This window comes from Panicum virgatum, chromosome 2K (genome assembly GCF_016808335.1).
Source record: "Panicum virgatum strain AP13 chromosome 2K, P.virgatum_v5, whole genome shotgun sequence".
In the NCBI taxonomy this organism is placed as follows: Eukaryota; Viridiplantae; Streptophyta; class Magnoliopsida; order Poales; family Poaceae; genus Panicum; species Panicum virgatum.
This window is the reverse complement of record NC_053137.1, coordinates 19,421,431-19,445,593: the sequence shown is the minus strand read 5'-3', so window position 1 is coordinate 19,445,593 and position 24,163 is coordinate 19,421,431. Positions and strand designations below refer to the sequence as shown.

At 48.8% G+C, this 24,163-nt stretch overlaps 1 protein-coding gene and 2 pseudogenes across 2 annotated transcripts; 2 read left to right on the top strand and 1 right to left on the bottom strand.

Annotated features, from left to right (window-relative positions):
• Window positions 1-9,850: 9,850 nt before the first annotated feature.
• Window positions 9,851-13,353, top strand: LOC120670209 (annotated as a pseudogene).
• A 133-nt stretch (window positions 13,354-13,486) lies between these two features.
• On the top strand, window positions 13,487-16,813 carry LOC120670194 (zinc finger MYM-type protein 1-like). 2 transcript variants are annotated; one of them, XM_039950259.1, is made up of 3 exons: window positions 13,487-13,929; window positions 14,078-16,356; window positions 16,477-16,813. In XM_039950259.1, exons 1-3 carry the CDS (start codon window positions 13,807-13,809, stop codon window positions 16,700-16,702), a joined length of 2,628 nt encoding a protein of 875 aa, XP_039806193.1. In that variant the 5' UTR covers window positions 13,487-13,806; the 3' UTR covers window positions 16,703-16,813. The 2 variants fall into 2 exon arrangements, with proteins under 2 accessions (XP_039806193.1, XP_039806200.1); XM_039950266.1 differs by having other exon boundaries at window positions 16,524-16,724.
• A 5,662-nt stretch (window positions 16,814-22,475) lies between these two features.
• Window positions 22,476-23,845, bottom strand: LOC120695183 (annotated as a pseudogene).
• Between the last annotated feature and the right edge of the window lie 318 nt (window positions 23,846-24,163).

The window sequence follows — 24,163 nt, the reverse complement described above, 5'->3', positions numbered from 1 at the left end:
TGTCTTCTCCTCCGTGACTTCCTTCTACACCCCCTTAGGGGCACCTTCCGACTTGCCTATAGCAATATTTTCGACTGCTGGACCCGACTGGATCACAATAGTCTGAGGATCGGGTGGGGCAATGGAAGAATCGTTGACTGGTTTGAAGCTTGGATCTTGATCCAAATCTTCAACCCCGAAGTCTGACGGCTTGCTGGTCACACAAAAAACCAAAGAATCAAAATAATTTCAAGATAGAGAGTGCAAGCCAAGAAATACTTACTGGCCAGATCACTTGATTGATAACTTCCTCGGCTTCACGAGTTTTGGGACCACGACTGATCCCAATGAGCCTGGTCCCTTGGAGGCCTGCCTATACCCTGATGCAATTGCAAACCTGTTGGCGCCTACTAGCGTCACCACCGGGAAAACAACGATGACGCCCGCAGACGCCAATTTGGGGTGGCAGGTATTCCATGAACCACGAATAAATCCGCAAGCGCACGGAATACCGCTGTAGTATTTTATCTGGGAGTATCCCGGGGTGTCATTTATATTTCTGCAGAGAAGGCGGTGAATGAAGAGATATAGACTAGTTGATGAACTTTATCTAGATTGGATATTCTCTTGCATAAACATGGGTAAGATATATAACATGGTAGGAGGTAGTGTGACACGCACTGTCGGGTGGTAAACCCAGCCGGGTGGCAGAATGCACCCGCCTAAGCCCTGAGGGTGAATGAACTCGGGGGTAGCTAGGATTAGTCCGATCTAGATCAAGAACACGATGAACACAGAAGGTCTAGAGTGGTTCGGGCCGCCAGAGCGTAATACCCTACATCCACTATATGTTGTATTGCCTATGCTCACAAGAGATTGATCGAGAGTGATTCTAGTTGGTGAGCTAAGCGTGTGAGGGAGAGAATTTGAGTCCCCTTTTGTCCTGAGACTAGCGTGTGCTCTCCTTTCATAGTCAAAGGGAGGCATGTACATAGCCGTTGGGACCCCGACAGGTGGGCCCAACGTGGATGTATTTAAATAACATAACGCCTAGCACTACTATGACGCTACACCTGTCGTAGATCTCCTCCGGGCTTGCCTTGACTCGTCGGCGTGATTCCAGTAGCGTAGGTTGCGGCGTAGACTGTTGTGCTAGCAACGTAGACTGCGGCGTAGGCGTCATGATGTAGAGGCAAGCTGTCGCCTCCACTTATTGTGGTGGACAGGCGTGCGCGGCGCCCGTGACTTTACTGTTTACCCCGGTAAATCGCGACCCGCTGTGCGGTCATTCGAGCCCACCTCGGTAACTCGCGATCCACACTTTGGATTGACAAAAGCTGCCCCGTGTCCAGCAGCAGCAGAGCACGCCTCAACCACTCGCACTTAATGCAGGTGGGTGAGGGAGCTTCCCGCGGAAGGCTTGTGCCCGCGCCCGCACATGCGGGACACGTGGGCGAGCTTCCAGTGGAAGGCTTGCACCCACGCCCGCGTCTGCGTGACACGTGGCGGCTCCGGACCCCTCCCGAGCAGCTAGCTGAGCCGAGAGCTCACGGGGGTCCGGATAGGCACGTGGAGGTCCCGGACCCATCTGCGGGAGTCCGGATGGCACGTGGAGGTCCCGGACCCACCTGCGGGGGTCCGGATCCTTGGCCACAGGTGCTGAGCATTTCCACCTCTGGGACACATGGTGACACCGTCCCCGTCCCCGAGCGGGAAGCGGGTCCGGGACCGTTGGTCCGGTGAGATGGAGTCGGACCCCAGGGGTCCGGCTGCTCAGCTCCTTAGGGCGTAGTTACGGATAACTACACGAGTTTTGGCACAGTAGGAGTGGGTACCCCAGTTGCAGGGTACCGACACACACACAACTACCCTCATGGTAAAATAAAAGAAAAAAGATGCTAATGGCTGGAAGCAAGGTAGAAGTTAGAGCTTGAGTCAACTGTGCTAGGCTAGCTATATCTATGCTATCTTATGGTTAGATCATTAGAGATTAAACTACACAACAGGGAGACTGCGATCGAAGTAACGAGAGAAGCCCATACACCCCGGTGGCTTTATGCACCTCCTACCCCCTATACCGAACGTGGAGGATTACTAGGGCTCGAATAGGGCTGTCACCACCTGCCGGCTACCTCTACAAACTGTGGGTATAATTGACATCCGGCAACTCTTAGCTAATCTAGACACTATGTCTACACTAGTAAGCGATACTCTAGCATCCCGCGTGGAGCTCCCACCCTCCGGATGGACAGACATCACAATAGAGCAAACATACGAATACTGGAGTAGTTGATAGAGTTCTAAGGCCGATATGTTAACCATCGTAAGCACAGAGCGATCATGCAATATAAACATCGAATGATAACGCAACCAGATCAAGAAGCATATATCCGATAACTCAGAACATACTTCGAGCAGATATCGGTAACCATAGTCTAAATCTATTACAAACGATCGAATATTACAAGAGAGAGCTAGAGATGAACCCATACCAGAACTCTCGAGCAACTCCGGCGACTCGATGACTCCTAGACTTCTCCTAAACTCCACTAAGCCTAAAGACTATGCAAGATGAACTTGAGAAGAGAGGTGAGTGTGGTGTGTGTGTGTGTGCGCGCGCGCGTGTGTGTTCTAATCTCTACCCCCTTGTATTTATAGGAGGGAGCCACGGCCTCTACGTCCTGGAACTGCCATAAGAAGCCAATGGGACGCCTCCACGTGTCTGGCTGAAGACGGTGGCGCCCACTGGGTCGTCGGCCGACCACCTTGGTCGGCCGGCCACCCTGTGGCGCCAACCGCGCCTAACTGCTGGGTGTGGGCTGTCCTAGGCCTTCTCTTGTCTAAATGCTGGGGTAGAGCCTGTCTTGAGTGGCTGTCCTTTGGTTCTTGGGCTACTTTTGGTCCATTTGAGCCTGAATCGGTGCTCTGATATTTTTTGTGATTTTATGTCGGGCCAAAGTGTGCTTGCAACCTGCATATTAGCTCAAAAACACAACTTGCATTTTCTAGAAGGTGAAGTGTGGTTTAGGGACCTTATTAGATAAAGATGCGTGTAAGAAATGCAAACTCTCATGATTTTCTGATAAAGTTAACGCCTGGAAATGGTCGTTAGTGAGCATCAACAAAACCCGCACCCCCAACTACATCTATTTCGGATTTGCTGGGTTGGAGTTTCAGATGGAAGACATACTGAAAAAGGTCAAAATGGGGTTCGATCTCCAGAAAGGCTTCACAAAGATGCACAAAAATCAAAATGTGAAGGATGAAATTATGGGTCAAGTGATGCATTGAATCCCCCAATGATGCAAAAGACCTCGGAAAAAGTTAGAGGTAGGGATTCCGAGGCCGCGCAAAACATGAGACTAGAAAATGACGGTTTCATTCGGTTCCTCATGTGGAACCGAATCTCATAAAGATTTCCGCCAATGTACCACTTCATGAGGTTGGAGCAGATTCTCTTCTACAAGACCTAGAAGGTGGAAATCAGAGCACTTACTTGCCCTCTAACCCCCCATTTCCACTTTGCCAGCAGCACCGCCCGCCTTCCCTTTCCCTGGGCCTTCTTGGGAGCCATTTGGATGAGGTGAGCAAACCTTCTCGCTTCATGCCTAGGAGCTAGTGGTGGCTTGTTTCTCGCGACATCTGGAGGTGAGAACGGGAGTTCAAGGTGGTGGCAGATTGAACTAAGCTTGGAAGCGTGCTAAACCTAGGTTTAACCGAAAGGTTATATAACCTTTCTTAGTGGCAATTTCATAATTACTTAGAAGTCAAAGGATCACGCGCCAGTTAAAGAGTTATTTCAGGCGATGAATCAGGGATTTCACAATAGAAATCAATCACCCTAAATGACTCAAGATCTTCTTCCAATTAACACTTTTCCTCAGAGTTACATTCCGAAAAAAACAAATATACAGATCTACAGTACTAAAACTACTCGATTCAACTCGGGGAAGACTACAGGGAATACATCAGCCATCGGCTGTTACAAAGCTTCAAATCTTGTTATTTCCAAGAGGGAATCAACTTAAAACATACAGAAAGGAGATTTTTTAAGCAAGAAAGACATGCAATCATAAGAACATCGCAAGTCCTCTTCTTGCATCTTGAAAAGGAATTTCTCCTTCTCCCTGATATATTTCTGCAACAAAAACAGTGCCATCTCCAGAGATGCCATTGAGGGTGAAACCATTCAGAGATTTCCCACAAGTATGACACCACCAGTCCACCACAACCTCTGAAACTCCATCTACCTCTAGCCACCCAGGTATAAGATGCCTAGGATGGTTAAGATGTATGAAGCAAGACCGACAGCTAGGAAGACAACAAGTATTCTTTTTGCTCGCAAGTACTCATCTAGCACCAGATTCTAAGCAAAAACTACTCCTATCAGGAGGTCGAGAGCTTTCCAGAGAGAAACTCCAACTAAGAGCCATGGTTGCTACGGTAGAATGACTCTGGAAGCAGCCTCACCCGTTCATTTATAGAGAAAACAAGGCATTCAAGTTCAACCCGTGACACTACAAGACAAGAAGCTCATGGGTGGAACAGAACAGTTTCCATCAACAGTATGTGCCATGTGACTTTTCAGACACTGATTCACTTTATCTGAAAAGGGCTTTATTTGAAAGATCACTTCAGGCACTGTACATAAAAGGTTAAAAGGTATGCCACGACTTTTTGGATCCTTAATTCCAAATCATGGGATTTCGATTCAAGGCTCGGGGGCTACGGGATACGTGTCATAAGTGGCATACTTTTTCAAGGAAAACTCAAATTTTAAATGAAGATTTAGGAGATTTTTTGAAGACTGATTTGACCCTCTACCTGATTCTGTGAATTAAACCTAAGGCTCGGGGGCTACTCCATATCGCGAGTACATCGCGCACCATATATTAAAGAAGATTCGGGGCTTGAGCACCTCATAGCCTCGATACGGCTAAGGAAGTGCTCGGAAGACTACTCGGAGCACTCGATTAACTCCAGGATTGGATGATGAACTCCAGAAGTAGTCGAAGCAGTCGAAGACGCCTCCAAAAGAATCTGTTGACACCAAAACTTGGCGCAATGCCTGTAGAACTCGACTACGAAGAGCTTGGGGGCTTGTCAGACCCGTGGCAGCAGGACTACCCACAGACGTGGAATATTCTAGAGTAAGGGATAGCGCATAAATGTACTTTACCTCTCTTGTAACTACTCGTACAACAATAGGACTTGTTGATGTATAAGGAAACTACCCGACTATATTAGAGTAGGACTCTAGTAGTATTCGGCTACAACTTTCCATGTAACCCTGTCCCCCCAGAATATATAAGGGCGGACAGGGACCCCTCCAAAGGCAATCAATCAACACCAAAGGCAATACAAACAACCACACAGGATGTAGGGTATTACGCTCCGGCAGCCTGATCCTATTTAAATCTTTGTGTTCCTTGCACCATCGCGTTCTGATCTTGGCAAGTCCCTGCCTACAATCAATCTCCTCGGGGTATACCTCGGAGAGATTGGCGGCTAAACACCGACACTATTATCTGTTCCGTGAACACCGTGAAGGCCCGTGAAGGCCATTGTTCATGCCACCACTCCTTGAGCCCGTCGTGGCGTGCCAGCATCGCCGCCCGAACTCAACCACCAGTGCCTCGAGTCCTCGATTGGTAGCCACCTGCCACTCTCTGAGCTCGTCGCCACCCAGACCGCCCTTGAACCAAAGCAGGGCGGCGCTAGTCGAGTGCGCGCGAGGAGCAGGCTGTGGTATAGGAGATGACCGGCATCGGGGAGGACCTGATGAGCCCGATGAACGGGAATGGCCCGCCGTTGCCATTCTTCCCCGCGGCCACCGGGCACGTGCCCCTCTTCTTCTCCATCTGGCCGTGCGTAACTCACACAAGCAGCTCAGGCAGCCAATAAAATTCATCGCCGTCCATCCACCATTTCCAAATCCCTCGCACCTAAAGTTCACCCACCTCCCTAGCTCCCTTCCCAACCCTTCCATGGGGAGCTCAGACCATTGCACGACCGGGAATCAGGGATGCCCCAGCCGCCGGCTCTTCCTTCCTGCCTAGATCCGCCTCCATGCCGACGACCCACTGTCGGCCTCCCTCCGCTCGAAGCAAGTAAAAAGTCCGGCTCACCATAATCCCCTGAAGCTCATGCTTGCGTTATCTTTCCACGTTCGCCGACCCATCACCGGGAACGCGTCAAGGGCGAGGCCGAGGAGGCGCGGTGCTGCTGCTTCGAATAGGAGCGGGAGGAGGCACACGGCGCCAGCGGCGGCAGTAACAGCAGGCCGCGTCCGCGTGCAGGTCGCGCGGCACGGCGGAGGCATGTGTGCTGCTGCACATATGCCTGCTCCACATCCAGGAAATGCCGACGCCCGTCCAAAACTCTCACAACACCTGAAGAAACGAACGGAAGTGGCTCACGGAGGTAACAGTAGGGTCATAGAGGGGATAGAAAATAGAATTGGTGTTAAGGCTATCCACACGGACGTGCTGGACCGCTTCCTCCAGTACGTCTTTGGCGTGAAATTTCCTGCAGCGGGGCACGCTATAGCCCACGCTAAAGGGTGTGTTTAGTTGGTGAAAAAGTTTGGGTTTTGGTACTGCAGCACATTTCATTGTTACTTGACAAATAATGTCCAATCATAGACTAATTGGTTTAAAAGATTCATCTCGTACTAATCAGTTAGACTGTGTAATTAGTTATTTTTTCAACTCCATTTAATGTTCTATGCATGTGTCAAAAGATTCGATGTGATGGGTACTGTAGGAATTTTTTTGGGAACTAAATAGGGCCAAAGTCCAGGAGGACCCCATTCACGCTAATTTCAGCGGGATAGCGGGCATGCGCTACTCCGCGCGCGGCCCCACCTTGCCCAGAGCTGTTGCTGCCAGCGCGCGCAAGAAAGAGAGATAGAGAGGGGGGGGGAGGAGGAGGAGGAGACGGGCAGCCTTCGGGATTCTCCGCCACCGCCCGAGACAGATCGAGCAGTAGCAGGAGAGGAGGGGCCACCGGCGTTGCTCCGACCGCGCGCCCGCCGCTCACCCACACGCCGAGCTTGAGCGCCGCCATGGCGAGCGGCAGTGGCGGCCAAATCCGGCTGCGGTGGAGTTCTATTAGGCCGCGCACTGATCTGGCTGGCCTCGCCATCGCCCCGAGCATGCAGCCTGGAGGAGGGAGCGCGCTAGGGCTAGCGGCGGCGAAGTTAGAAGCACCAGAGCAGGAGAGCACAGAGGAGGATGGGGCGCAGGGGTGGAGAGGGAGGGAGGGGCGGAGAGGGAGTGAGGGAGGGAGCCATGCCAGATCCGAGCCCACCGGGTGCGAGGGAGGAGGAGGGAGGAGGGGAGCCCGCCGCGCCGCCTGCAGCCGCGCGCCGGAGCCGAGCCCGCCTGTCGCGAGGGAGGAGGAGGAGGGAGGAGGAGAGCCGTGCCCCACGGCCGCCATGGTGAGTGGCAATGGCGGCCAAATCCAGCGGTGGCGGAGCTCGATAAGGCCGCTCACGGATTTGGCTGGCCTCGCCGTCGCCCCGAGCGCGCAGCCTGGAGTAGGGAGGGCGTCAGGGCTAGCGGCGGCGAAGGAAGAAGCACCGGAGCAGGGGTGGAGAGGGAGGGAGGGGCGGAGAGGGAGTGAGGGAGGGAGCTACGCCGGAGCTGAGCCCGCTGATCGCGAGGGAGGAGGAGGAGGGATGAGGGGAGCCCGCAGCGTTGCCTGCGGCTGCTCGCCGGAGCCGAGCCCGCCGGTCGTGAGGGAGGGGGAGGGAGGAGGGGAGCCGCGCCGCGCTGCCGCCATGGAGGCCCGCCGGGGAGGCCGCCGCCGCCGGGAAGCTCGCGCGCGCCCCTGCTCGCCCCTACTCGCCGCCAGAGATCAGGACCGGTGCGACCGCAGGAGAGGAGGGAGGAGGGAGGAATGGAGGCCGCCGGGGAGACGCGCTCTTGGCGATGGAGCTCGAGGTGCCACGGGCCCACGGAGGGAGGAAGGAGGAGTGCCGGCGAGTCAGGGAGGAGGGAGGCGGCTCTGCTCTGCCACCACAGCCGGCGCGAGCGCTGGAGCGCCGCCGCCGCGTCCGGCAGGGCATGCGAGCGGGAGCTCCGCCGGCCGCGGCCAACGCGATCGAAGGAAGGGGGCGGGGCGGGGTAAAAAAGGATAGAAAATTCTGATGCGTGGGTCTTGCAGCTGGTAGTTGCTATAGATGAGAGATTTAGTTGGTGGATGAGTAAAGAAAAATTGGATATAGAGGAGAGAATCTCGATGACCAGGTCATGAATATTATTTTAGAGGAGGGAAATAGAGGAGGATGAGTGTGGATAGCCTAAATAAGGAAGTTCCATTTTTTCCGGGGCTATAGAGAATAAGGGAACATATCTAGTAGAAACTAAATCTTCGTAAAAACCCGTGCAAACCACGACAAAAAATCATCTAAATTCACACAAAAATCACACATATAGATGATATGATGATACATAATCTTATAAAATATCGTGTCTAAACTCGACTTCGTTTGTGAGATGTAAAAATAACAAATTATGTGTAAAAGTTGTTGCAGTGTAAAAGTTTTTGTGGATAATATTGGCACTTTTAGTTAGATGTTGCCGTGTAAAAGTTGTGTGATTAGATTGAACTTCTTGTCCGCATAATTCTCATATTCCTTTTCCTATTCCCATATAAAATAATCGATTTTGACATATCTGGTCAGAAATACTGTATGCGTAGGCTTTATTCAAAGGTTGCAAGGTTCAACGTACTATATGCGAAGGATTTTCTCTTCTTATCTCGAAATTTTTTCTACTCTTCACATACGATATGTGGTACTCATTTTAAAATTTGGTACATTTTTGTATTTATTTACTATATTTAACTAATTAATTGTATTTTAAACAATTTTTTGAATCAAGTGAAATTTGAACTGCAAGTGGTTCAAATAATAGAATAAATAAGTAGAAAAATTATATTCATGTTATTCAACCTAGTTTGAGGCCTTACATGTGAAATGAAAAGGAATTTCAAATATTTTGTTCAGGAAACACCATGAATGTGTGGTCAAATAGTTTTTAATTTTTTAAAAAAAGCAAACAAAGTCTGGAAGCTTAACATAATAGCTTCTCTTTATTCACTTGATCTATTTTAGGAAAATTAATTTTATAGAATTATAGATAATCATTTTGAGTTAGAAAATAACTTCTCTTAGAGATTCAGGTCTCACAGAGAATTAGAATTCGGTTGCTAGATTTTCCAAGTGCATCAGCCTGCAAAGGGAGCGGACCGGAGTGCCCCCGCACGCGCTCCGCTGCCCCGTTTGCACAAAAGCAGGGTCAAGGATCGACCAGCCCCTTGTTATCTACTTGAAATAACCCAAGTGGCTCCCCGGACCGAACCTGGCATTTATATGCCGCACTCAATCTCGTGAGAAATGGGCGGGGATGAGTTGGAATCACTCTCGAACTAGGCGGCAGAGGAGCGGCGACGCGAGAAGGGTCGACTCATGGGTCTCCTGGGGTCAACAGGTTCATGACACTGCTGCTCCTATGTGTTTTGAGGTTGGTCCGCTTCGATCCGCGAACTGATTTAAGGAGCGGAGCGATTTCGTCGATCCGAACCCCTTGCAGGTTGACAAGTGCATATATGTTTGCCAACAAGGCAACAAGATTTGCAAGTTCAATGGATTTTTAATAGAACTTGATGTTATTTAAAAAAAACATGCATTCTGCATAAAAAGTGAACTTTTGAACCTGGATTTGAAAATAATCCGCTTCTCTTCATTCACCAACTTTTTGTTTTTTTTGAAGAAATATCACCAACTTTTTGCAAAGAAAATCGTTGGGCCAGCTCCCGTATTCGTACACCACCGCTGCCACGTAAACGCGCGGCGGCCCGTCAGACGTAGTGGAGTCGTCGTGCATCGTGCTCTGCTCCCCCTTTCTCCTGCGCCCCAATGGACCCCGCGCCGGCGCCACCGCCCCCACCCCCATTCGTCGTGCACCTCGTCACCGGCGGCGGGTCCTTGCCGGAGCTCGCCCTCCTCCTCCGCTCCCTCGCCGCCGCCCGCGTCGTCGCCCTCGACGCCGAGTGGAAGCCGCGCCGCCGCGGCAGCCCCGCCGCTGCCGGCACTGGCTGCGGCGCCTCTCCGGCGACTACGCCACCGCAGTTCCCCACGGTCACGCTCCTCCAGGTGGCCTGCCGCGGCGGCGGCGGAGGCGAGGGCGGGCGCGAGAGCTGCGAGGTGTTCGTCGTCGACCTCCTCGCCGTGACGCTCGCCGACCTGCGGGCGCCGCTGCGGGAGCTGTTCGAGCGGCCCGACGCTCTCAAGCTCGGGTTCAGGTTCAAGCAGGACCTGGTGTACCTCTCCGCCACCTTCGCCGCTGCCCTGGGGGGTGACGCCGGATTCGATAGGGTAAGGGCGTGCTGACCAAATGTTGTGGGGAAGCCTCGAATTCGTTTCCTTGAGGCGACATTGACATAAATTGGGATTCGGCTTGTGATTCCCGCGTAACTGATACTATTGTGCCGGGATGAGAAACTTTTCATTGCTTTGGTTAGAAGTTTCTACCAAATTCTACTGGTCCGACTTCCTCTGTCTGTCTTTAACAGCATGTCTATGGGAAAGGAATTATGCTGTTGAAATCTTTCGAACTACTGTAGCAGACTAGCACCCAGCTATGATTTACTATCGGTCCAGATGACACTGTTTTGGTCCCTTTTCAACTGATATTTTGGAGAACATGTGCCTGATGGTAGTCATATGTATGCTTCCACAATATACGGAACAAATTAAGGATTTTATTATGTCGCCCCAATAAAGCGAGCAAAATCAAAGACCAACCAAACTTTAGCAATAGACTGCCAATTATGTGGATCCCCAATGCATTAGTTGATTGCTTCATATGTTCCACAATCACAATCCCTTTGCTGAGAAAGTATAGGCTTACTCCATGCTTGAATTTCATGCCCCAAACCGGAGTTATCTCCCCAATCACCAAGCCATCATCATACTACATCACCTGCTCGCCATAGTTTGATTAATTTGCTCCTAATTAATACGCTGAATTATGAACGTGGAGGGATTATGCATGGGTGCATGACAATATCTTTCTCCTTTGTAGATTAATGAGAACTTCTAGGATGCTGTCCTGCTATCATTGATTTCCATGAAATTGCGATGAACACCATCTGGTATATTTCACAATAACACCATGTTGGCATCCCTCTCTGCAAGGTGGAGCCGTTCTTGGATGTCACCAACATTTATTACTACCTCAAGGGCCATGATAGGCAGAAGAAGCTTCCAAAGGAGACCAAGAGTTTGGCAGCAATTTGTGAGGAGCTGCTCCATGTTTCTTTATCAAAGGTTAGCATTGATCAGATGTCTTGCCTTCATTTGTCGGACATGGCATTTAACTGTTGAGAAATAGTTATCATCGGAAGTTATTCTTTTTGAAGTACTTTACAAGAGTCAGTAGTCAGGATAGATTGCCAGTAGTCAGGACAGATTGCTTGAATGGATAGATATTCATGCCTTCCGTTCAACTGCAGTATAAGTTCTAGGATTATGAATTTAGATTTTAGCTGGTCTTGGGATTGGACTTTTAACTTAAGTTTATGAGACAAATTTGAGTTTGATATTCCTGCCTGGTCAGGGCTCTACAGCACTTGTAATGTTCTTTAGAAAGCATTCGTGTTGTTTTCCCTAATTGTTCTCCTTGCCTTCTGTTTTACTAGGAACTCCAGTGTAGTGATTGGTCATGCCGCCCCTTGAGTGAAGGGCAAATACAATATGCTGCATCAGATGCCTATTACTTGCTTACTTGCTAGACATATTTGATCTGTTCCTACTAAAGATCACAACGGAAGGTAATTCTTCTTTAGTTCTTGTAAGTGAACATTATTTTCTCGTTAGGTCATCTTTAAGTACCAAGAATGACTACCATTTATGAACTCTTTGTGTTTTCTTTTGTGTATTGTTAATTCTGTCGCAGGAAAATGTTCATCTACAACAGAACTAAATTCAGATAGGCATTGCTCATCAACAGTGATAGAATGCTCATCTTCTGGATATGACATTTGCTCTGGTGGTTATTTGATGTCCATAGTAACTAAGTACAGTGAAAAGATCTTGTTGACGGAATCTGATGCAAAACCACGTTCCTCAAGACGAAAGGAAAAACCGAAGCTTCCTACTAATGCTAAATGCAAGGACAAGGTGGATTGCAGTACTGAATGGCAGGGTCCCCCTCCATGGGATCCTTCCATTGGTGGGGATGGGTACCCAAAGTTCTTGTGTGATGTGATGGTATGTTCTCCTGATCCTAATTCCAACAGCTGCATAACTTAATAATTTCGTTTGTTTAACACTCTGCAGAAAATATGATGACTTTGGTTTAGCAAAAGTTACCACCATAAATGTCATTTATGTTCCTTGTTTGCAAACTACTGGGTTGATTTTAAGTAAATTTGAACAGATTGAGGGCCTAGCTAAGCATTTGCGTTGTGTTGGAATAGATGCTGCCATTCCATCTTCAAGGAAACCTGAACCAAGGTCTTCCCCATACTTTCTGTGATAATATTTGGAACATTCCTAATGTAATTTCAATTGAGGAACAATTCTCAAGAACTTGTGCTGTTTGCCACCCATTTTTCTCACCTGTAGGGAGCTATTAAACCAAACATACAAGGAGGGAAGAATATTACTAACACGGGATGTCAAGCTCTTGAAATATCAGTATTTAGCGAGTAGCCAGGTATACAGAGTGAAAAGCCTGCTCAAACATGATCAACTAGCTGAGGTATGTGTGTATCAATCTTTTTCGTATTAAAACTTGATTGATCTGCATGATCCTTAACAAGTTAAATGTTAAATCTCCCATGGCCCAAAACTTAGTTATATTGTTAGCATGGATTTCATCAGCAAAATTTAACTTCCTTCTTGTTGGTTAATCTATGATTATTTAGCGCCTAATAAATCAATCTTTCTAGCAGTAACTAGTCCAGTATTAGCTCAACCGCAGGAGATAATTTTTTTAACGTTTGGACCAATCAAAGTCAAACCAAGGAGTTTTGTGTAACTTCTAGCAAGGCTGCATATGAAATCCAAATTAATGTTTACTTATTTACATACAGTTTACTGACTAAAAGTTAATTAATTCACTTATTAGTCATCCATGCTTTTGTCATGGGTAGGAAGTACTGTTCACGCCGTGAACAGTAACAGAACTCAGATATTAGGAAAGATTAGATTAGATTGGTTTGTTATTTCCTTAAATTTAGGGATTGGTTTCTTAAGAGTTAAGTCAGGGTTTCTTAAGGGTCAAGTCAGCCCATCTATATAAGGATGGGATTGTATCTCTTTTAAGAAAAGCAATGAACAATGAAGAAATAATTCTAGTCCCCCTCAATCTCTCAAGCTCTTGGCAAAGCATAAGGCCTAGTTACCCCAAAATATCCATCTACATAACATCTGGTATCACTGTCGTGGTGCTGCAAACCACAGCCGGGTGGCGGAAGGCACCCGCCTAAGCCCAGAGGGTGTGTACTCAGGGGTTAGCTAGTCCTAGTTCGATCTCGCTCAAGAACACGATGAACACAGCCAACGGCGGAACCAGGGGGGCTAGCAGGGGCCGTGGCCCCCCCAACGATGCAAAAAAAATTTAACACCCCCTGTTGTTTGGAAGCCCAATGTCCAGTTAGCAACTCAGCCCACGTTGCAATCCCTAGTAGATAGCCCAAACAAACAACGAGCTGCAAGCGGACGCCGCCGCAACGGTCTGCAGACTCGCGGACGCCGCCGCAGCCAGGCGCGCCGCACGGTGGCAGCGGCACAACCGGGCGCCGGCCGCCGCCATGGCTATTGGCTCGCCCTCCCCGCCGGCAGGTGAAATCGCGAGCCTCGACGACGCCGGGCCGGAGCATCGTGCGGAGGTAGAAGGCAACCTGCAGCAGCAGCAGGCACCCTGCACGCCTAAGGTAATCCCTAACCTAACATTTCCCCAATATATTCCTCCAATCCTTTTCTATTTTCTTGATTAATGCAAGGAGTGGATTTGTAGGCTGTACAATCGTGTGTAGCTAAGCTAAAAATTATGCCTTGACCTCGATCCCTTGACCTTTCTAGGAAATCACGGCTAAGCCAAAAAGAAAGACACAGACACTTCTTTCATTTTACAAGAAGATTGAAGGTGCAGTTGGGGATCTACAAGTACAAGGGCAGCAAGATGATTTGGCCGATCAGGATCAGAACCCTCAATCTAATGAAAATGTTGTACTTGAAGATGAGGCTCCAAGCAGGCAACGATCTCCTAAAGTTCAGAGACTCAATTCAGATGCAAGTGTTTTGGTAGTCGAGCGTGATCCAGGTTTACGCTGCCAAATTTGGGAGTATCCTGTTGATGAACAAGATGAAGCTCGCAGAATATACATGATGCATGGTCCATACCATTTTCTCATGGATGAGTACCCTCTTTCTGGTTCAAAGAAACACCCACGCAGGTTTCAGGCTCATTGGTTCAAATCTTTTCCATGGTTAGAGTATTCACCAGACAAAGATGCAGCTTTCTGCTTTCCTTGCTATTTGTTTTCCAAGAAGCCATCTGGAAGAGCAGGATCTGATGCATTCACTGTGAAAGGGTTCAGGTCTTGGAAGAAAGTAAATGAAGGAACAAAGTGTGCATTTTTATCTCACATGGGAAGTGACTGCAATTCTGCTCATAGTTACAATGTCAAATGTTTTGATAATCTGCAGAATCAATCTGGTCATATTCGAAATGTGTTCAAGAAGCAAACCAATGAAGATATCAGAAGGAATAGGCTTCGTCTTAGAGTATCAATTGACACAGTCCGATGGTTAGCATTCCAAGCTTGTGCTTTTCGTGGACATGATGAATCTCCTACCTCCAAGAACCAAGGTAATTTCCTTGAAATGGTCAAACTTCTAGCTGCATATGATGAGGAAGTTAAGGCTGTTGTACTAGGAAATGCTCCAGGGAATGCTAAATATACATCACCAAAAATTCAGAAGGAAATCCTAAATATGATGGCTTGCAATGTGCAAAAGGCAATTCGTACTGAAATTGGTGATGCAAAGTTTTGCTTGATAGTAGATGAATCAAGAGATGAATCAAGAAGAGAACAAATGGCACTTGTTGTTCGTTTTGTTGACCAAGAGGGATTTATTCGAGAACGCTTTCTCGATATTGTTCATGTTCATGATACAACATCTGCAACTCTTAAACAAGAATTGTGCTCTGTGTTATCTTTTCACAAATTGGATGTCCACAATATTCGGGGGCAGGGGTATGATGGTGCTAGTAACATGCGTGGAGAATGGAATGGACTACAAGCAAAATTTGCTGCAGACTGCCCTTATGCGTACTATGTCCATTGTTTTGCTCACCAATTACAATTGGCTCTGGTTGCTGCATCCAAAGAAGTACTTGAGGTTCAGAATTTTTTTGAACATCTTTCTTTTGTTGTCAATACTGTTGTGTCTTCTAGTAAGAGAAATGATGACCTTCATGCCAATCAAGTAGCTGAAATGGAACTTTTGGCTGAACTTAATGAGCTTGAAACTGGAAGGGGAGCTAATCAAATTGGGACTTTAAAGCGGTCTGGTGATACTAGATGGAGCTCACATTATGATTCTGTGTGCAGCCTAATAAAATTGTATAAACCCACATTCTTGGTCCTCAAGGACATTGCTAATACTAAAGGTCCAGGAACTTCACAAACAGTAAGAGGGAAGGCTGCTGGTGCTGTTACATTGATGATGTCATTTGACTTTGTATTTATTTTGCATCTTATGAAAGAACTGATGGGAATCACAGATTTGCTTTGCAAGAAGTTACAGCACAAGTCTCAAGATATTGTGAATGCTATGGATGATGTCGCCACCACAAAGAAGTTGCTTCAAAACTTGAGAGAGCATGGTTGGGACAATCTAATTAGTGATGTGATATCTTTTTGCATGAAACATGAAATTGCTTATCCAAACATGGAAGACTTCTATGCAGACTTCATTCGATCTCGTGCAGCTAATGAGACTACAGTTGAGCATCACTACAGATATGATGTTTTTACAGTTGCAATTGATCAACAGGCACAAGAATTGAATTGCAGGTTTAGCGAACAAGCAACAGAGCTTCTCATGTTGTGTACTTCTTTGGATCCTAGGGATTCATTTAGTTTATTCAACATTGATAATGTGTGCACTCTAGCTTCAAAGTTCTATCCTGCTGACTTTTCAGAGCAAGAAAGAAGAACCTTGAGATGTCAGTTACGGCATTATGAGCATGATGTACCTACTAATCCAAAGTTTCAGAATTTGACAAGTGTAGCTGATCTCTGTCGGCGACTTGTAGAAACTAAGAAGGCAGAAGATTATTATTTGATTGATAGGTATTATCCATTCTACATTTCTACTCCTACAGTTCTACTTTGTTTAAGTTCAGCGGTCCCTTTGATCCAATAGAAGCACTAATCTGTACTAATCTTTCTCATCCATCGTCATTTTTGTAGATTGATTCGTCTTGTTCTTACTCTACCTGTTTCTACTGCAACGACAGAGCGTGCATTTTCAGCAATGAAACTTCTCAAGACAAGACTTCGCAACAAAATGGAAGATGAATTTCTAAGGGATTGCATGTTAATCTATATTGAGAGGGAGATTGCTATTAAGTTCACGACAGATGCAATTATTGATGATCTCTATGCGAAGAAGAACCGCAAAGTTCGACTAAAATGAAATCGTTTGTTTTCACTAACCCACCTTTTTGTAAAGTGTAGCTAGCTTTTGTAATATGGTTCCTAGCTGCATGAATGAACAATGAAAATTTGGTGTCAACTGTCAAGTACACCTAATCATTGTATTCTCCATATCCAATGAATATATGATTTGACTAGAATGATGCCTGATCGTGACGTGGAGTTTACCATTGAATTACAACCGGGCACGGTACCGATTTCTAGGAGGCCTTACCGGATGCCACCCAATGAGCTGGCGGAGTTAAAGAAACAATTGCAGGAATTGCTTGATAAGAGCTATGTCCGTCCTAGCACGTCACCTTGGGGCTGCCCTGCACTCTTTGTGAAAAAGAAAGATGAAAGCCTCAGGTTGTGTGTGGACTATAGACTTTTGAATGCTGTCACAATCAAAAATAAATATCCCCTTCCCAGGATTGATATTCTGTTTGATCAGCTATTCGGGGCCAAAGTATTTTCCAAGATTGATCTCCGCTCTGGCTATTATCAGATAAAGAATAGAGCTGAGGATATTCCCAAGACGGCTTTTTCCACCAGATGCGGGCTTTATGAATATCTGGTCATGTCTTTCGGGCTAACCAATGCCCCTGCTCATTTCATGTATCTCATGAACTCGGTTTTCATGCCCGAGCTAGATAAGTTCGTCATGATTTTCATTGATGACATCCTGATATTTTCCAAGAATGAAGAAGAGCATGCAAAACATCTCCGCATTGTGCTTCAGCGCCTGCGGGAACACAAGTTGTATGCCAAATTTAGTAAATGTGATTTTTGGCTCAAGGAAGTCCAGTTCTTGGGCCACATCATCTCAGACAAGGGGATTTCTGTTGATCCTAGCAAGATTCAGGATGTCCTAAATTGGAAGACTCCCGAGTCTGTTTCAAAGATCCGGAGTTTCCTTGGCCTAGCAGGCTATTATCGCTGGTTTGTACCGGAGTTCTATAAAATTGTTAGGCCCATGACTGAGTTACTCAAGAAAGGGGTGAGATTTAGTTGGGACGACAAATGTGAGCAGACCTTTCAGACTTTGAGAAGGCTTCTGACGTCTGCCCCTGTCCTTGCTCAGCCAGATATCACCCGGCCTTTTGATGTGCATTGTGACGCATCAGGTACGGATCTCGGCTGTGTTCTCATCCCTGTTTGTTTTCGCCGGATATTATTCGGCCATTAATACTTGTTGTAATGCATCAGGTACGGGCCTAGGTTGCGTACTTATGCAGGATCAGCGAGTGATTGCCTATGCCTACAGAGCCCTCAGACGGCATGAAAAGAATTATGCTACTCATGATCTGGAACTAGCAGCAGTGGTGCATGCATTAAAGATCTGGCGTCATTACCTTTTGGGCAATCCAGTGCACATATACTCAGACCATAAGAGTCTCAAGTATATTTTTACCCAGAGCGAGCTAAATTTGCGCCAGAGACAGTGGTTAGAATTGATCAAAGACTATGATTTGGAGATTCATTATCACCCGGGCAAGGCTAATGTTGTAGCCGATGCCTTAAGTCGCAAGGCAAGTTGTAGCTGTGTGTCCGCTACAGTTCTGCATGAAACCTTGTGCCAAGAGATGGAGAAGATGAACTTGGCTATTGTGTCTGAGGGCACACTTGCTAATATTACCCTCACACCTACACTTCGAGAGCAGATTATTGCTGCTCAGAAGAATGATGTGGGCATGGATAAGATCAGGCAACGGCTCAGTGAGGATGATCCTCAGGTGCAATGCTTCCATCTAGATAGTGAGGGGATTCTTTGGTTTAAAGATCGGTTAGTAGTGCCTAAGAACTTTGAGCTCCGGAAACAAATTCTTGATGAGGCTCATCTTTCTAGGTATTCTATTCACCCGGGCAGTAACAAAATGTATCAAGATCTTAGGCAGCGGTTCTGGTGGACCAGGATGAAACGTGAGGTCGCCAAATATGTGTCCGAGTGCGATATTTGTCGAAGAGTCAAAGCAAGTCATCTCAAACCTTTTGGTATGCTACAACCTTTGGATATCCCTTCGTGGAAGTGGGAGGATATTAGTATATGATTCTATTTGGATTATCGTTGACCGCCTCACTAAGTCCGCTCACTTTCTTCCAGTCAAGACACGTTATTCATCTCATCAATACGCTGAGATATATATGGCTCGGATTGTGAGTCTTCATGGTGTACCCAAGACAATTATTTCCGACAAAGGCTCAAAGTTTGTTGCCCGTTTCTGGGAACAGTTGCATGCATCTCTGGGTACTCAGCTTATTCATAGCTCAGCCTATCATCCTCAGACCGATGGTCAAACTGAGCGAATCAATCAAATTCTGGAGGATATGCTTAGAGCCTGTGTGCTCTCTTATAGCAAGAAATGGGATGAATGCCTACCTCTAGCGGAATTCTCTTATAACAACAGTTATCAAGAAAGCATCAAAATGGCTCCTTTTGAGGCGTTGTATGGGCGGAGGTGTAGAACTCCAGTGAATTGGTCAGAAGCCGGAGAAAGAAGCGTGTTCGGCCCTGAGATGGTCAGTGAGGCAGAAGAACAAGTCCGATTCATACAGGAGAATTTGAAAATAGCCCAGTCTCGACAGAAAAGTTATGCGGACAAGAACGTCAATCTGTCACATTCCAAGTGGGAGACCATGTCTATTTGCGGGTATCTCCAATGAAAGGAGTCTAGCGATTCGGAGTGAAGGGAAAGCTCGCCCCTCGCTATATTGGGCCTTTTCCTATCATTGAGCGGTGTGGGCCGGTAGCATATCGTCTGGAACTTCCGGCCCAAATATCCGTGGTTCATAATATTTTCCATGTCTCTCAGCTCCGGAAATGCCTCCATGTTCCGGAAAAGGTGATTGATATAGAAAAATTGCAACTGGAGCCCGATTTTGTCTATCTGGAGTACCCAATCAAAATTGTTGATCACAAGACCAGGGTCACTCGGAATCAAACCAGTGACTTCTATAAGGTGCAATGGAGTAATCACTCCGAACGGGAAGCTACTTGGGAGACGGAGGAATTTGTTCGGGCTAAATGTCGGGAATTGCTACAAGCCTATCAAGGTACACACCAATTTCTAACTCTCCGTTTAGCCATTCATTAAATCTCGGGGCGAGACCGAGATTTCTTTTAGGGGATAGGATTGTAACACCTGTCTCGCAGACAGTCCGCTCGGGACCGGCGGACAGTCCGCCAGGCAATGCCCAGATATTTATCTGGATGGTCATGGGACCCACCTGTCATTCCTCTCTTCCTCCTCACTTCGTCTAGAGCCGAGCGGAGCTCGAGCGCTCGCGCCGTCGTCGCCCCCTTCCGTCGATCTCTCTCCTCCGGCCACCAAACCTCGATTGCTCACGCGGGAACCTTCCTCGGCACCTCCTCCACCTTCCCAACCCCCTAAACCGGCTTCTTGCGGCCGGAATCATCCCCCGCCACCGCCGGTTGCCATTGGAGGTGCTTGAAGCTTTGCTCCACGTCGATCCGCTTCTCCGGTCGTCCTCCGCTCGAACCGACCGCGGGAATGGATTCGTGGTGAGTTTCTTGTGCTCCCCGGTCTTTTTCCCCTTCCGTGGTGTGTCGCCGATGCCGGTGAACGGCCGTCGCCGTCGCTGCTGCACTTGCTGCCGCCTGCGGCGCGGGTCAAAAGTTATGTATCGCGGACGGTCCGCCTGGGAGGCGCGGACAGTCCGCCGGTCATATTAGGTTTTGTCCAGAGACAATGTTGTCTCTGGTGGTTTAGCAGAATTGACTGCGGACAGTCCGCTATAGGGGAACGGACGGTCCGCCGTTGAAACTTGAAGTTTGTCCAGAGACGATGTCTCTGGTGGGGGTGCACAGGATTGAACTGCGGACAGTCTGCCACTTGGGCGCGGACAGTCCGCAGTAGAGTCTTGGATTTTGTCCAGAGACGTTGTCGTCTCTGGTGGATTGAATACATGAACTGCGGACGGTCCGCCAAGGGGGACTGGACAGTCCGCAGGTAGGATTAGAAATTGTTCCAGAGACGTCGTTGTCTCTGGTGGGTCGGTAGAATGGTACGGCGGACGGTCCGCCACTTGGGCGCGGACAGTCCGCAGGGTATTCCAGTTGAAGTAAAGTATTTACATCATTGAGCTGCACTCATTTATTTCATATGCATATGTGTAGCATCCGCAGCTGAGGGCGCCGTATTTGAGGTGATTGCGGTACCGCAGGAGCAGCCGACGCAAGCCCAGGAGGAGAGGTGTGAGCACCCGGCCCAAGGCCCGTCTGACCCCAGTTCTGTGCAGCAGCCCGATGGCAAGCCCCGGTGCACATCCTATTAATTTTAAATTATGACACCTATATATGTATTTATTACTTATGCATTACGTTTAGGAGTTGTTTGAAACCCCAGTTGCCTGAACCCTAGGTGTCCTTGAGTTGTACTAGTATGTATAGGACGATAGAAATGCTATGCTAGATAAGGGTTCGGTAGAAGTCGAGTAATTCTTGGTTACTCGTGAGATATAGGATAACTTTATATTTCCATATATGAGTTAATAATTTATGGATGAAAGTCTTGAAATGAAAGAAAGAATAGAATCTGAGACCGGGCGGGAGAGGTGTAGTTCCGCCTGTGTCGGTTAAGGACCGAGCTGTTGTTGGCCCTGCTGATCATGTTTGAACTGTACTAACCGCATGCCGGGAGTAGGAGGTAGTCAAAACTGATAAGCCGAGTACTGCCTTGCTTCGGAAGTACAGAACTTCTACCCACCCCTTAGGGCGAGTCGAGTGGCCGCGGAGAATTAGGATGCATGAGTTTACTTTTGGTGGTCTCTCGTAGGGCTCGGCTGACTATATGCAGGTGGGGCGGTTCTGTAGTTCGAGGCGGGGAGGGGAATGGTTGGTGCGTGTGGTCCGACGGGGCATACGCGTGCCATGTTGGTTAGGTCCACCTTGCAAGGTTAAATCGAATCGATTTGCCGTCAGTCGCTCTCGGATATGAGCACCTTGGTCACTGCGTCGCAGCGTAGTGTTGTGATGGAAAAATGGTTATACTTATGTTGATGAGCATATGAATTATTATTTATTATTCCACTATGTTTGCTCTAGATTTGGTTTGGTTATGCAAATATTAGACTATGTTAATTTATATAGAACTTGGGCTAAAATAAGGAAAGTGAGGAACTACTTTAGTCGCTGTTTTATGCAAAATAACCACTAGCCAAAAGCCTTGCATGTCTAGATATGTGGGCTAAGTTATACCCACTGGTCGGGTAAGCCTTGCTGAGTATTAGTATACTCAGGGTTTGTTGCCACAATTATTTCAGGACACGCAGACGTAGATTTCTGTCCCTGCTGCGTCAAGTTCATCCGCCGGGATGCAGAGGGATGGAAGGTGGTGGAGCTAGACGTTTAGTTAGGGATCTCCCTAGGGCACACTTTTGGTAGTTGTAGGCCGCTTTCCTCTAGTTGGACCCGGATTTCAGTAATGCAAAGTTTGTAAATTATGTATTTATTTAAACTTGGTTTGTAAAACTTAAGGTGAAGTCTTATGTATATTTGTTGTATTTTCAAATTTGTGTCGTGCTTGTACCATCTGCGCCCACCTTCGCGTGGGACTATCGGTGATGTTTCGATCGGGAAGTGGGTTGAGAAAGGATCGTCAAATTAAGCCGTTAAGCTAATGAGCCCGATGTGTTCAAATGACGGCCATTACGCTTAATTAGAGTTTTAATTTGGCGGTTCCGTCACAGATCTATCATCAACAACATGACTGCATGTTGACTTATATTTCTGGTGACGCACACCACGCAGGCCGGTCATCTGGAGGTCGCCGTCGCTGGTTGCGCCGCGTAAGGATCAGTCCATGACTCGTCCTCCGCGGCAGCCTCCTCCCACCGTCTGTTGAAAATCTGCATCTCCTTGAAAGACCGCAACCTCACCCCGCCCCGCCCCGCCGACTTGCCGCCGAGCATGGGCACGCCGCGGTGGAGGTGTGGAGCACGTACTCGCTGTCGATGACCCCGACGTTGGCGGCGCGGTCGCCCCGCGTGCAGTAGCATAGCCGGTAGTCGAGCCCTCAGCCGTGGGCGAGGTCGTTCTGCTCTATCCGCCACGTGCACTGCCACGCCGTACGCGACCCCGCGCACGGCGGGCCGGCGCCGCCACCGTCGCCGCAGCGCGCGTCCCGCACGCGGCCGTGCACGCCGCCCGGCGGCCCCGGCCCCTGCGCGCGCGTCGTGATGGCGTGGTGGATCTCGGAGCGGCGGTCGAGCGTCGGCTGCGACACCTTGAGGCCCTCCCGGCGCACGGCGGCAAGGTAGCGGGCGGGGTCGAAGGCGTCGACCTCGACGTCCTCGTCCCACACGGAGACGTAGTCGTACTCCGCCACAACGGCCGGGTGCAGGAAGCGCTTGCGAACCACCACTTGGTCTGCCCCGGCGCCGCCACGTGCACGGCGCGGCGCGACCACTCGCAGGGGCGTAGACAGGGGGCGGGCAGGGGCCTGCCCCCCTATGGTCCCCAAATTTCCATTGAATATTTGAATTTTGATTAAATTTTTCTATAAATTAATATGGTTGACCCCTCCTAATAATGAAAAAAATAAATTCCTGACTCCGCCCCTGATCACTCGAGGTCGCCCCACTGCTCCACCGCGCCATCGTAGTGGAAGAGCATCACGGCGAAGTCGCCGGCGGGGAACTTGGAGACGAGCTTGTCGACGGCGGCCTTGTTCTTGATCCCCACGGGGACCGCCAGGAGGCTCTTGGTCTTGGGATTTGCCGGCGTCGCCGCCGTGGCCGCCGCTGCTTCCCGCTGCTGCTGCTTCTTCCGGTGCTCGGGGTCCCCGGCCAGCGAGGGCTCCATCTCCAAGTCGGTCGTGTCGTGGGCGACGCCTCTCGTGAACGACGGCCGGCGCTTGCTCGCGCGGTGGATCTTCCTGCTGGGCGCTTTCATCGTCGGCTCAACGGACACGGTGAGAAGCATCTTGCGCGGAACCCGCCGCATCGTCGTTCCGCGATCCTGTACAAGGACGCCACTCCGTACTGGCGGCGTGTTCTCCCTGAGGTGAAGCATGGCGACACCGCCGGCGATGACCAGGAGCAGCGCGACGCAGATGATCGCCGCAGCCGAGCCGATCCGGCGCAGGGACAAGCCCTTGGCGTTGGACGAGAACGCGGAGGCCATGGCTATAGTTTTGCGGGGAACGGAACGAAGGGGATGATCGGGAGGGAGAGCCGAGAGGTTACTTCTTCCGCTGTGTTGTGCTGCGGGATGGCTGGCTCCTTCTTATAGGCCTGGGTGATGAGTTGGACTCAGACTTGGTTGTGGCGGTGGCGGGAGTCGGAGCCCATCACTGCTTGGTTGTGGCGGGATGATCTAGATCGGAGTCCGATCGAGTTGGGACAAGTGGACGGAGGACACGTTTGTTGCAATGCAATGCAATCCTTGTCCGAAAGACCGAAACTACTGCAGACACTGGCCACAACATGGGAAACGCGTTCT